Source organism: Sturnira hondurensis, unplaced genomic scaffold (genome assembly GCF_014824575.4).
Source record: "Sturnira hondurensis isolate 20B ecotype Veracruz unplaced genomic scaffold, ASM1482457v3 Scaffold0021143, whole genome shotgun sequence".
Taxonomy (NCBI): Eukaryota; Metazoa; Chordata; class Mammalia; order Chiroptera; family Phyllostomidae; genus Sturnira; species Sturnira hondurensis.
The window spans coordinates 19,968,869-19,982,807 of NW_028093774.1; the positions used below are offsets into that span (position 1 = coordinate 19,968,869).

A 13,939-nucleotide genomic window follows, 5' to 3' on the forward strand; every position below is an offset into this window, starting at 1 on the left:
GATCTTCGATGCACATCCTTTGTTACCTCTTAACGTTAAGTTCCTAGAAATGGAATTGCTGGGTCAAAGCACAAACGTTTTTAAAGCTTTTGATACATTTTGCCAAGTGCTGAAATGACTTCATGTCTTGATTTCTAAAAAGTTTCATATGAGTATTAAATTCCCATCCCTACCCCTGGCAGGACGGGGTTCAGTTGGTTGGACCGTCGCCCTTTACACCAAAAGGTTGTGGGTTCTATTCCCAGTCAGGGCACATACAAGAGGGAACCAACTGATGTCTCTCTTTCACATCAACATTTCTCTCTCTCTCCCCTACTTTTCTAAAATCAATAACTATATCCTTGGGTGAGGATTAAAAAAAATTCTTACCCCTACATCAAGTGAGGACAAACAATGAGGAAAATGAAACTTGGGAAGGCACAGTTTGGCAGAGAAAGGTGACACATAACTGGGTAAGCAATGGAGAAACAGCAGCAGAGCTGCCTTAGAACTATGTTAAATGCCTGGCAGCTTTTTGTAAGTTCAAGGATATGAATACAGAGTTTGCCTCCAGTGCCATGTGCTGAATTTCCACTTTTACGACCCGCCTCTGAGACGGACTCCTCCGGCCCCGGCTCAGGCGCGGCCAGTACCTGACATAGTCCCCACTCTTCTTGTTCACACTGTAGTTCGTCAGGTGCATGAACTGGTTCCGAATGTTCTTGGCTCCTTGGTCATATCGCACAGTTGCAAACCTGATGGAAAGGACGCAGGTGAAATGCCAGGAACAAAGTTTCAAGGAAATAAAGTCTGTAACTTAGGATCATAATAAAAGGAAGGTGACATTATAAATAAATGCTGAGTGCCAACTCCTATGCCAAGTGTATCAAATATAACACGACATTTAATTCAATCCTTAAACCAGTTCTCCGAATTAGGTAACATTATATCTACTTTTTAAAAATAGGTATCAAAACTAAAATGTGATCGAGAAAGATTAAGTAACTTGCCCCAAATCACACTGACTGCCAAAACCCATGTTCTTAACCTCGAGATGCTACTTCTCTTACACAGAACCTCAGACCAGTAGGAAGGATCAAAGTGAAAATAAGTCATTCACAGCCTGGGAGATGGTGTGTAAGGTGCTGTGGGTGCTGATGAGGCATTAGCTGGCCAGGAAACCCCCAGTGAGCGCCTACACGGTGCCTGGCACTAAAGCATCCTGAGGGAAATATCAAGCAAAGAGGACAAAAGCACAGCTTGACAACACACAGACTCAGCACTCACATCCAGAGAAACAACAGAGCTTATCTATACAGTTCATTTCAGACAACAACAGCGTCAGCAGCACTAACAGCAGACAAAGCCTAAGTCTGCAGAACAGCGTCAGAAGAGCATAGCACAGCATACTACACTCACAGTACGAGCACAGTGCGGGAGGCCAGCTCCTGAATTTGGAAGGAAGACAGAAGACAGAGATTAAACATGGAGCCCACTGAAAACAGGGCAGCAACTCGATACCCTGGACTATGGTCAAACGAAGACCGAGATACAAAACACACGAGCCGCCCCTGCAGGAAGCAGGCAGGGAAGAGAGGGCTTTCCAGTGACACTCAGCACCCACAGAGGACGCTGGAGCCGCCCGGCCCCGGTGAGCACCCCCCGTTCACACACCACCGGAACCGGATCGCCCTTCACTAAGGTGGTTTTCCCCAGAGGCACATCCAAGCGTGCGAAAAAAAAATCCTAGAAGTCCACAAGTTTATTTTTGTATGATTTACAAATTATTTACATATGCTCACTCAGACTATGAAGTCAACATACATTTTTACCACATTGAAAGGCAGCATTTAAAATTTTTCCTTGTCTATCTCTTCTTGCCCACCCCCAGGACATTCAGTCCCTAATTCCCTGTACAAGAAATACATAAAAAGGAAGAAAAACACACACACAAAAAGCAATAAAAAAACTAAAACAAACAAACATGAGGCCAGGAAGGAGGATGTGGACAAAGAGAAAAGGATGACCAGGCATGAATGGCTAAGGCACAGAGTTTGATGAGCATTAAGTCTATACCCAGAGGAAACTCAAACTTCCAGAAACTTCCAGTAGTTTTCCCCTAACTTCTAGTCACATCACTCCATGGCGAGTAAACCCTGCCTATGTATCTATCTTCTTCTACAGACCCTCCCCACGCAAGTGGGAGACAGTCATTCTCTGAATTCTTGTAAATGGCAAAGGGGGCCATGCTGACCCCACGGAGGCTGCCTGCCTCACCCAGACGTTACCTCACAGTGACATACCTCCTGCCATCCTCCCCCTAAAAGAATGGTTTCAAGGGGGGGAAAGGTTATGCTTCAGAGAAAGAGGTTTTCATCTCTGCTGAATATGAGCACTGATCTAATTCCGTCGACAACATGAAAAGGTTGGCAAAAGCCTGGTGGTTCGCTGTAACCCAGCACATCTGTCGTCCCTACGCCCTTTTCTTTTCAGTAGGACTGCATCTCTCAAAAATGAGGTTTTTTCTTACTAATCTTCCTTTCTGCTAGGGAATTTACATTCCGAACCCCAGCAAGAACAAGATTACTAGTGTCTGAGTGGACTTTTACAGAGTGTAAGAAGTAAAATTTAGAGGAGAAACATGTAAACTCAATGGAAAAGTTGCCCAAAAGGACAAAAGTGCTACATTCGTTTCTTCGCCTGGCCTGATGGGACGTGAGGAAGACAGCACAGAAGAAGGCTGGGTGTACACGCGCATCCTTCCTCCCAACCGGGAAGGTCTCAGGGTTCTCACTGAACCCTGTATCACAGACCATGGCATGACCACCATCTGCAATGTTTCCTTATTATCTAGACCAGTGGTTCCATTAGTTCTGGATCTGGCACAGGAATCAAGTTCTGATTCACCTGCAAAGGTTTTTTTCCCCTTAAATTTGGATTACTTGGCCAACTTAAAAAAATCAGACTTTCCTCCCTGTAGCCCAGAGGCGCCAGGGCTCAGGTGAGGAAGATGGTGGGCAGGATGGAAGGCAGCCCAGAGCCAGCATGAGGGGGTTACCCACGCACAGTAAGCCAGGTGGCCCCACAGGGGTCGAAGTCCACACCAGGAGGGCGTCTGAGTGGGGCAGGAACCAGGGAGGTCAGGAGACTGGCTATACAGGGGAGAATTGAGTAAATAAATAAATGTGCTGAAGGTAACGAGAGTCAGATTTCTCGTTGTTGGAGAGATTTTTTTAAGAAAGGGAAAAAGCTAGAACAAACCTTGTAGTTCTGAACTAGAATTTGAGGTATGAGAATGAACTCCTGCTTTTCAGTACACGGTGGGGCAAAAGTAGGTTTATAGTTGTTTCTATGGAAAATAATAGGAGAATAAACCATTTTGTGTACTCGCAACTGTAAACCTACTTTTGCCCCACCCTGTCTATAGGCACACAGGTGTAGAAATAACCACAGAGGTAAGTGTGTGTGTGTGTGTGTGCACGCATGTGGACGCAGGCATACACCCATGTTTCCCAGGTCTGTCCTTTGTGAGGGCCTGAAAGTGGAGACGCCCCAGGCCATGAGCGTGTCTGGCGCCCAGACCCAGACCCCTAAACACCGATTAGGGCAGCCAGTGCTCCTTAGAGAGAAGGGCTGATCCCCCGCCCGAGACAGAGAAAGGACCAGAGGAGCCTGAAACATCCCTTGCTCAAGGGGAAGGGCACGTGGCAGAAGGACACAAAAGCCAGTTTAAAGGGGCAAATCGGGGACAATCTCAGCATCAAAATAAATCATGACGGTAAAGAATTATAACTCATTAGATAAAATAGGGATCCTTGAGTCCACGTCGATACATAAATGGGAAGGAGAAAAAGCTCTTCTTGGAGTAAACTACCAAATGACGAAAGTAAAAAACAAACGATGGGATTAGAGTGTCGTCATCTGGCCACCATCACAGTAATGATTCATTCCGGCAAGCAGAGCAATGGATTATTAAAATTATTAGGTGAAAATAAGATGAACCAAACTTTACAGGGTCTCAAAGTATCTTCCCAGAAGATACTAATTACAGAGGGGACACACAGTGAACAGCGAAGAAATCCAGCAGACACCACCTTCCTCGAGCGGTCCAACACCACGTGGCATCAGGTGTAACATGATGAGAACACAGCAGCGCTTCGGCAGCGTTAGAGCCTAAAACCGAATCATAAGAAAATACCGGACCAACCCAAATTGAGGGACTTTCTACAAAATGACTGGCCTGTAATTTTCAAAATTACTACGGCCGCGAAACTCCAGGGAAGACTGAGGGACTGTTCCACACTGAAGGCGACTGGGAGACGCGACAACTAGATTTAACATCTGACCCTGCACTGGGTCCTTTCATTAAAAAGAACACTGTCAGGACCGCTGGCGAAATCCGAACGTGGGAAAAGGTAATTCTTCATATTATTTTTACAGTTTTTCTGTAAATTTGAAATGGCTTCCAAATTAAAAGCCTACGAATCAAAGATAAGTTTCTCTATAAAAATCTAGATGATTCAGCCTCCCCTAAAATAAAAAAAATAAACAAACACAAAAGATCCAGCAATATCATCTGTCTTGGTCCACTCAGGCTGCTACAGCGGAAAACCACAAACTGTGTCGCTCTGAAAGGCGAGAGCCGCTTCTGCGGGTTCTAGAAACCCCAGACCAAGAGGCAGGCAGACAGCACTCTCCTGCTGTGTGCTTTCGGGGCAGGAGGTGAGCGCAACCGCCCTGGAGTCTCCCACAAAAAGGCACTCATCCACCCAGCAGGGCTCCACCCTCATGACATAATCACCTTCCAAAGGCCCCACCTAATTCCATCATCTTGCGAGGCAGGATTTAAACATAAAAATTTGAGGGCTGGGGTACACAAACTTTCAGAGGAATTCAAGAATCAAGAGAAAGCTGAGACTTGGAAGGGCAGCAATGGAAGAATTAGGAAAGATCGTTATGAGCAAAGATGTGTCATCAGACACCAAGGCCAGCATCAACCACAGCCTCGTATTCCCAATTAGTATATATGAATGCGAAAGTTGGATAGTGAGGAAGGCTGATGGGAAAAATCAACCATTCATTTGAAATACGGTGTTGGAGGAGAGCTCTATGGATTCTCTGGACCACCAGGAAGACACACAAGCCGGTCCTAGAGCAAACTAAACCTGAAACATCGCTGGAGGCGAGAGTGGCAGAACTGAAGCTGACCCACTTCAGGCACATCACAAGCAGGCAGGGGTCTTTGGGAAAAGACAGCAATTCTCAGGGAAAACAGAAGGCAGCAGGAAAAGAGCAAGCATGAGCTGGATTGACTCCACGAAAGGAGCCATCAGCAGGAGACCACAGGAGCAGAGATGGGCTGGTGAGGCCAGGACACTGTGGCCCCCACTCACTCACAGGGCCGCCAGGATTCGGAGCTGACGCAGAGGCGGGTGTGACACAAACAGTCAGACTATGGCACCACCACACACCAGTGAGCTGCTGGCACCGAGTCATAAACGTCCCTTAGGTGGGACAAGAAGTCTCCAGTTCTGCAGTCTCCACCTGGCCAACTTCCCTAGCCAATGTCCTTGAGGGCATTTAGACGTGTGCCTCGTGATTGCAATCTTCATGTACCAAGTTTCATCCTACTCAGGTCCAAAAGCTTCAACACAATTTCTTTGCTAGAAACAACCTAAAAAGGGTAATTTTCCACTAGGTACCCCAGGACCCAGTTTGCAAATACTCATCCTAACACACACTGAAATTTACATGATGAATTAAATCTCAAACCACCCTCTCCCTGAAGTCAAAGTTTAGAGAAGGCTGCCACGACAGAATTTTATAGCCTTGACCTTTAGGTGAAAATGGAAGCAGGGGCTCTACTTTCTTTGCCAAATCTGAAACTGGGTCCCATTTTTCATCACACTGAAACATATAAGGATTACCTTTACTCTGACAATATCTTAATTCTGACTATAAGTTCTTAAATCAAAAATCTTTTTTAAGATTAAACCTTTTTTTGCTTTCTAATGTTTCTCGGAGAGAATCACGACAGTGGTAAGAGTCTGTCCCAAACTCCCGAGTCTCTGTGTGAAGGAAGGGTTTCAGCGTGACACATGTGGTGGGTACTTGGTAGGCACCCACTGACACGCACCCGGGGGCTCGTTCCAGGAGCCTGACCGGCATGGAGCCGACGCAGGGGGCAAAGCACAGGGAGGGAGGCCTCCCCAACTCTCCCCCGCATTCAAAAAACTATGTTGTCCTTCTAAGAGCACGAGACCACAGTCAGTCACAGTCTAGATGTGGGGGAGCTGGCCACCCCCTGACAGCTACATATCCTAACAAATACTCACTACACATGTGCAGCGAGGAGGGGAGGCCCGACCCCGAGGAGAAACCCCAGCACATGAGTTATCTCCCAGCAGGTGCAGCCGTTCAGAGCCAAGAGGCCTGGGGGTGGGGAGAGCGCACCTCGGGCAGCCCTGCAGGAGCCACTGGGTTCCATCCTCGCCTGACCCAGAAAGATCTCAGGGAGGAGGACAAGAGGCCCACGAGCTCTCTGATCTGCTGTCAGCCAGCTGCAGCCCCGAGACTGCCGAGCGCTGCAGCGACTGGGCAGCGCCCTATGGAGCCGTCTGGGAGGGGATTACCAGCCTGATCCCCTGTCTTCAGAGCCAGAAATGACTCAAGCTTCACAAACAGCCGGGGCCTGCCAGGGAGGGTGACAATGAGGGCTGGAGAGGGTTTCTCCCCCGCGCTGGTGTCTCTTCCCCCTCCTTGCTGCTGTGGCAGATTCTGGACAGTGTACAGCCTGTGAGGTAATACGAATTCCTTGGCAACCAGCAAGTACCTGAATTCTTTCAAAACCACAGGAATCCAGCAGAGAAAAGGTAAATATCCCTGCGGAGCCAGTGTTAATTAGCAAGGAAGGCTACTGAAGAAGGGGTGGGGGGAAGGAAAGCATCACGAATGCGTTGGGGTCTTTTCTGAATTTCCACCAAATAGCGTGGCTGCGGCAGGAAACGGGCAGTCCCCACGGCCCCTCAGGGTCCTGGCCCCCCACTCACGGAGCGCGGGCCGGTCTCTCCCGACCCATCCCGGGGGGCGGGGGGCACCTGCATTGCACCCAGTTGCTAGTGCTCCCTGTCTTTGGGACTCTGACAATACATTTGGTTTTCAGCTCCATTTTGTTTTATTTTTTTAACTTTTTATTTTTCCTATTTCAGTGAAAATCTGGCTATGAGCTCTGTCACAAAAAAGGCCCCGTAAATCGTTTAGACCACATACTGGATCCACCTAAAACCGTAAAATCCAGGACGAAGCCTTTTTGGCTTCCACCCCTGACAGGAAAGAGAATCGGCACCAACCTGATGGAGAATGCCACCCCTCCCTGGAAAGTGAGTGTCCCCTGCTGGTGCAAGGCAGCAACACACACGTGAAACTCCAAAGCAGCGTGGCCCTCCAGGGCAAGATGCTGGACCCAAACGCCAGCAAAATGGATTTTTTAAAAACCTCGACATTTTGCCCATGTATAAGAGAATAATGACAGTTTTCCTACTTCCTGTGTTAATAAAACAAAAGCAACTGAAATTATTAATATAGAAACAAACTACTTAGGACCTTGTCTTCAGTAAATTTAAGAAGGTAAAAAATTAACGTAAAACACTTACTTCATAAGCTGTCTTAAGAAATAAACTTAATCTTTCTGTCACCTAAGCTTTAATTTGAGGTCCAAAACAGAAAGAAGTGATACGAGATAAGGCCATTCTTTTCCCAAGAAGGAAACCAACTCTCTTTGCTGCCAGTTTTGTCTATTTAGGGAAGATTGTGGTTTTCCTGTTGAGCCTCGAAGTAAAATGGCAGTGATCTCATTCCGACTGATTATCTTTACTGATGTCTACGTAAGACAGGTGTGGCCCGAGATGACCTGCGGCTGCAGACCCTGAGAGGCTGCAGACTGTTGGTGAACGAGGTGATGCAGCCGAGTAGACCCTGAGGATTAACGAGAAGCCCACGAGTGCCACGACACCAAGGGAGTTAAGACACAGGAACAAAGAGGGGCACACGGAAGGCACCGGAACGGCGACGTGCCCTCACAGGGCGCCGGCTCACAGCCTGTCATCAAAGGTGCCCATGTGTCAAGCTTTTATATCCATCTAGACTTCTAGATACACTGAGACAAACCCCTGAAAATTCATATTTCTGGGTTCAACCTGGCCTGAGTTTTTAGAAGAGCTATTCTCCAAATCATTCTGAGAAAAAGCATGCATTTAAAACATACAGGGGTGGGCAAAAGTAGGTTTACAGTTGTAATACAAATAAACAACACAAGAATACACAGTTTCCTGGACTCAGAACTGTAACCCCACTTTTGCCACCCTTGAACATGTACTCACTCTCCACTGGAGGCAAGACAAGCTACTCAATTCAGTGGATTCCGACTTCTGACATACACCAAGTAGCCAAAGCACATGCCTATCTGTAGTATTTTTTTTTCTTTTAAGATTTTATTTTATTTAGAGAGAGGGAAGGAAGGGAGAAAGAGAGAGAGAGAAACACCAGTGCGTGGTTGCCTCTCGAGTGGCCTGCCCCCCATAGGGGACCGGGCTGGCAACCCAGGCATGTGCCCCGACTGGGAATTGAACTGCCAACCCTTGTCGCCAGCCGGCACTCAATCCACTGAGCCACATCAGCTGGGACTGTAATACATTCTATTAACAAATATTGGTATTGCTCTCAATTTGTGTCTAAAGCATTGAGGTCTTAAAACTATGCCAAATTTTACCAACAGAGAGGGCTATTAATATTGTGGGCAGATGTCTTTGAAATAACATGCAAAACACGCTGGTATGATACCCCTGTAACCTTGGGGCCTTTGCCCTATTCAAGAAGCCCAGCTGGGGCAGGACATCACCACTCCTGCAAAGGGAAGAAAAGGAGCTGCGATGAGGATGAGGGAGGGAAGGGGAAGAGGAAGAGGAGGAGGAGGAGGAGGAGAAAAGCTTCCCACGCAAAGGAGAGAAAGCTCGGATATCAAGTTACAAGACTGAAACCCTCAGCACCTTATGCACCTGATTAGGTAAGGTTACATTCTACCTTCTTTTCATTCTAGATAGCAAGGGAACTTGACTTTTACATCTATACTTCAAAGTCTGAGAGCACACGTGTCTACAAACGTCACAGAAAACTTCTTTCCTATGGGTCCGCTCGGAGCTGGCAGTCAGAGTGCGTGCGATAAAGGGCCTGCCTGGTTCAGCCCTTTACCTGAAAACTGGGGAATGTTTTAGTTCTCCCCTCCTCAATTTTAAAGAGAGAGTAAAGGCAAAGAGTATATAAAATGAAGTCACTATAACCAACCTGCAAAAATCATTGTGAAAGTTGAGGTGTGAGGAAAGACTCTATCCTTGTCCGCACTAGCCTGGGAAATCAAACTTTTTGAACTTTCCAGTCCTGCATCGATACCCTGCCACACACCTGGACATACCCCAGACCTCCCGACAACCTTGATTACCACCCAGAGCGACTCAGGTGTCCAGACCACCTGAGAGCCATCATCCGGAACATTGGATGTGACCAGACCTCCCGCCTCTGACCTTCTACCGCCTGGCACCCATCATCCAGGCCGCCTGACATCTGAGAGATAACCATCCTGGGCCAATCCGAGGGCTAAAAATGCAGAATTGGTCATTCTGAAGAGCTCATTTTTCACTCTAAGAACTTTTCACTTTCTTCTTTGGAATATTTCTAGGTTTTCGCCTAGCTGTGTTTCTGGTTTGCAAATTCTAAGACCATTGAGTAAATCTGTATCATTTATCTCTAGCCACAGCTTCCAGACTTTGTTTAGTTCAACGGACAATTTTCAAGGAACAGGAGGCCAGAACTAGGGAGGTTCGGTAGCCTCCAGTGTTCCTAGGGCTCAAACTCACAAATCTTAGTGAAGAATATGACTGGGCTTATAAATGGTGTCACTGCCACCTAGAGGTGAAGCAAAGAAACAGCTCAACCAGCCACAGTCAGGTTCAGCCTGCTCTCGCCCTCAGATTGTGGTCAAAAGATGCACCAAAAAATTTAAGAATGTGAAATAATTAAAAAGCCATTCTAAAATAGTAGATGTCAGAGTACAAGAAAAAGTGTCAAAGCACTTATACTTAAATAGCAGGCTTCTTTTAACCATTCTATTTCCCGTTTTTGAAGTGCATTTAAAAAAATAACATACAGCTTGTTCTGACTGCTCACAGACTGCAGACTATCTTCCCAACTGCTGTTTCAAAAAGCCACTATGCACAGAAGGAAACTCAGGGAAGTCTAGCTGGTACACACACACACACATGGTAGGGTAAAAGTAGGTACACAAAACAGCTTGCTCTTGTATTATTAATTATTGTATTACTTTCTATAAAAACAACTGTAAACCTAGTTTATTCTTTTGAGTTAATAAAGGCACTGCAATATTCATAGTCTTCATGTCTTCTTCCATGGGAACAACTGGAAACCTACTTTTGCCCACCCCTGTGTTGATAGATAGGTAGGTAGGTAGGTAGAAAGACAGATAAGTTTTATGATTTAGTTTTATGGGGGGAAGAACATAAGCAAAGTTATATACTTATTTTTAAAAGTATTTATTGATTGACTTTAGAGAAAGAGGGAGGGAGGGAGGGAGGGAAAGAGAGAGAAATGTCAACTTATTTGTTGTTCTACTCATCTAGGTATTCATTGGTTGATTCTTGTATGTGCCCTGACTGGGGATCGAACCTGCAACCTTGGTGCATCAGGAGGCCACTCTAACCAACAGAGCTACCTGGCCATGGCCATGTACTTTATTTTAAACATATTAAAGAGTCTATGAAAATCCTGCCACCTCTAAAATTATCTAGTTATGGGAAACAAAACTTCAAATTATTATAACCTGAACTTAACTTTTTAAGTCACATTACCATAAAACCTAAAAAAGACTTCAAGAAAACAGAGTAATACAACCAGGTAAAGTTTATGACTTGCAGGTGAAAAAAAAAAGCAGCTAATGCCTCCTACACACAAGAGGGCATGAAACAGCTCGGGCCTCGAGCTCTGCGGTTGGGTCCATGAATTCAAACTCCTGCACCACTACCGACCCGCTGGGGTATCTCAGGAAAGTGACTCCGAGTTCCCTTCCTTCTCTAACCCTCAGCTTCCTCAACTGCAAAAATGCAGCAAGCACTGGGTTATTGTGAGCATGAAAATAAATGTCTGGTATATACCAGACAAATGTGGGATCTTTTTAGTCTTCCTAGAGCAATCCTGAAGAACAATGACAGATCATGCTAATACCCTGGGGACTTCACAACTGCCATTTCCTGAAAACGCAATGTGATCCTGGTCTGCGGCTGGGAAAGGTGTTTACATACACATGCTTGCACACATGTGTGTACATACATGCAATGGGACCACAAAGTAACCTGAAGGCCATCTGGGCACACTCTAGTTTCCTGAGTTGACTTAACAGAAAGAAAAGGCCTGACCGTTACACACCCTAATGGGACTCTAACAAACACCCCCGCCCCCGACATGTCTCTTACCGGGCCAGTCCTTCTTCATAGAGATAGATGACAAGAGGGTCGTAGGAAGTCACGAGCACATAGAGGCGCACGTCAAACTTGAAATCTAGAAAAAATTTTAATTCACAGGAAAAGCTAAGTTCATCTGTTTTCTGTTAAAGAATGAACAGGACAGTGTAACACAGAACATGAAAGAAAGAGCCCGCCTCCTCCTACAACGTACACACACTGCCCACACACCTCGCTTTTAGGGGATATCAGACACTTCATATATATACACACACACGTATGTATATGAGAGAGAATTTATATATACATGTATTGTACAGTTTTCACATATATTTGTTATTATGTAACCCATGAAGTACTTTTAAAAAATTATCTCCTTTCATCTTCAAAACAATCCCATGAGGCAGGTAAGAAACCAGTCCCATCTCTAAAGCCACAGTTGCCAAGAATTTCACACTAGCTTAATAAAGACTGACTAGTGAAGACTATGAGAATGTTAGAAAATTAAGCAAGACCATCCCACGGTGACCCCCAGAGGGAAAGCCAGGCGGGGGGAGGCAGAAGAGGGTAAAGGGGGATAAATGGTGATGGCAGGAGCCTTGACTTGGGGCGGTGAACACACAACACGACACACAGATGGCGTGTTACAGAACTGCACACCTGAAACCTGTATAGTTTCATTAACCCGTGTCATCCCTGTGAGTCCAGTAAGTAAACAAACAAAACAGAAAGTATTTGGCAATAACCCAGCCCAGTCAAGGGCCTGAGTGCGACTCACCGTCTATGAGCAAGGGGTTGTTAATGTAACGGGAGACCAGCATGTTCTCTTCCAGGGAAATCTGGTTTGGCTGTTAAGGAAAGAAAAAGAATGAAAGGACGGAAATGCGAAGGGACCCTAGCTTCTAATACGAGAACAAAACTCTTAATCTTTTGGAAATGATAATGTAGAGAAGTAAAACTCTAAGTTTTCCTCCAAGCTACCCATATATTCAACTGGCCACATAACACACCACTTCCATAAACACTGAAGGTATCCAATTACAACAGTGGGGAAAAATAAATTACACAGCATCTGTCACATAATAAATAAAGCCTAAACAGCTTTAGAGATTTATATCCATGATATTGTGGTTACATGCCAAGAAAATATAAGCTACTTAGTAAGAAATTGCTTTCTCCCAAAGGTAAAGACGATGCAAATTTTAAAACACTACCATTACGCCGAAGTAAAGGTTTTCATCAAGTTGCTTAGAGAATTCACAGATCTTTCCCCTGTGAAACGGGGCGGGTGTTTCACTGACTCGCTCATGGGTGCTCACTATGCCACTGAATGTAAAGATGGAACTAGATATTTTAAATTCTTTTTGATGAGAAAAGAGTTGTTTTTACAATAAATAATTAGGAGTATTGCTGGAGACTGTATAGGGCACTGAGGAATACAGTGAACAGATTTCATCCCTGCCCTCGGAGCCTGACCCCTATGTTTAATATTTAGGTGGAAGGACAGCAAAATACGTAACTTAGAAGAACACAAAGCTGCATGTCTGCAAGTGGGAGATGTGAGGGTGCAGGGTGGAGAGCAGACCAGTCAAGAGGGACCAGTCAGGGAAGGAAAGGTCCCCAGAAGGGACCAGGAGAGGAAAGGAGGCCACCGTGGGAAGACGGCGTGCACAAACCCAGCAGAAGGGACACTGGACAGATTCGCTGACCTAGGGCCGAAGGACTGCACTGAGAAACGATGAAAGATACTGTCAATTCGGAGGGAAGGACCCCATTGGAAAAGGGATCTGAACTCCTGGCAAGGGACATTTAGGTTGAACATGGTGGGAAGCAAGAAATTATTGTGGTGTCTGAAGTAAATAAATAATAAGATTAAAATACCTGAAATAGAGCATGTGAGATTAGGCTAAAATGGAAGTCAGCTGGATGTCACCACAATCTGTGCAGGATAAAGAAATCCAAATGGGAAGTGGCTACTATAATAACTGTGATGATGATGGCTACAGTGGCAGCATGAGAAATCATTACTAACATCTGCAGCAAGATATAAAATTTAACAAATGTATCGAACAGTTGCTATGCGTTGTTCTAATTCTTCACAAGCATCATTTTGTCTAACCTTCCGCTGACTCCACCAGGCAGGTGTACCGCCGCCGGAACGCGAGCACCGAGGAGAGGCAGAGAGGGCGGGGCCTGCTCAGAGCCACACAACTACTCAGTGACAGAGGCGGCTTCCCTCTCAAGCACTCTTCACACCTTTCTCCACAGTTCTGAACTAAAAAGAACTGCCCCCCAAATTCAAAAGTTCCTCTTTATAATCCTGCATTTTCTACCCCAAATACTGCACTGATCATAAAATAGGGATGATTCTGTAACACACCACATATCTACAACCACAATGAGCAACTCCAGAGTCAGGATAACAAAATCCCCAC

General features: G+C 45.6%; 1 protein-coding gene across 7 annotated transcripts in view; it reads right to left on the reverse strand.

Moving 5' to 3' along the window:
• The window catches only part of TTLL5 (tubulin tyrosine ligase like 5), a 255,466-nt gene that overhangs the window by 211,969 nt on the left and 29,558 nt on the right, over positions 1-13,939 (reverse strand). For all 7 annotated transcript variants that reach the window (XM_037031347.1, XM_037031345.1, XM_037031344.1 and 4 more), the window contains exons 8-10: positions 12,283-12,352; positions 11,517-11,601; positions 633-734 (exon numbers count right to left, since the gene is read on the reverse strand). In XM_037031347.1, coding sequence (XP_036887242.1) covers positions 633-734; positions 11,517-11,601; positions 12,283-12,352 — 257 coding nt within the window. The remainder of the gene's footprint in view (positions 1-632; positions 735-11,516; positions 11,602-12,282; positions 12,353-13,939) is intronic.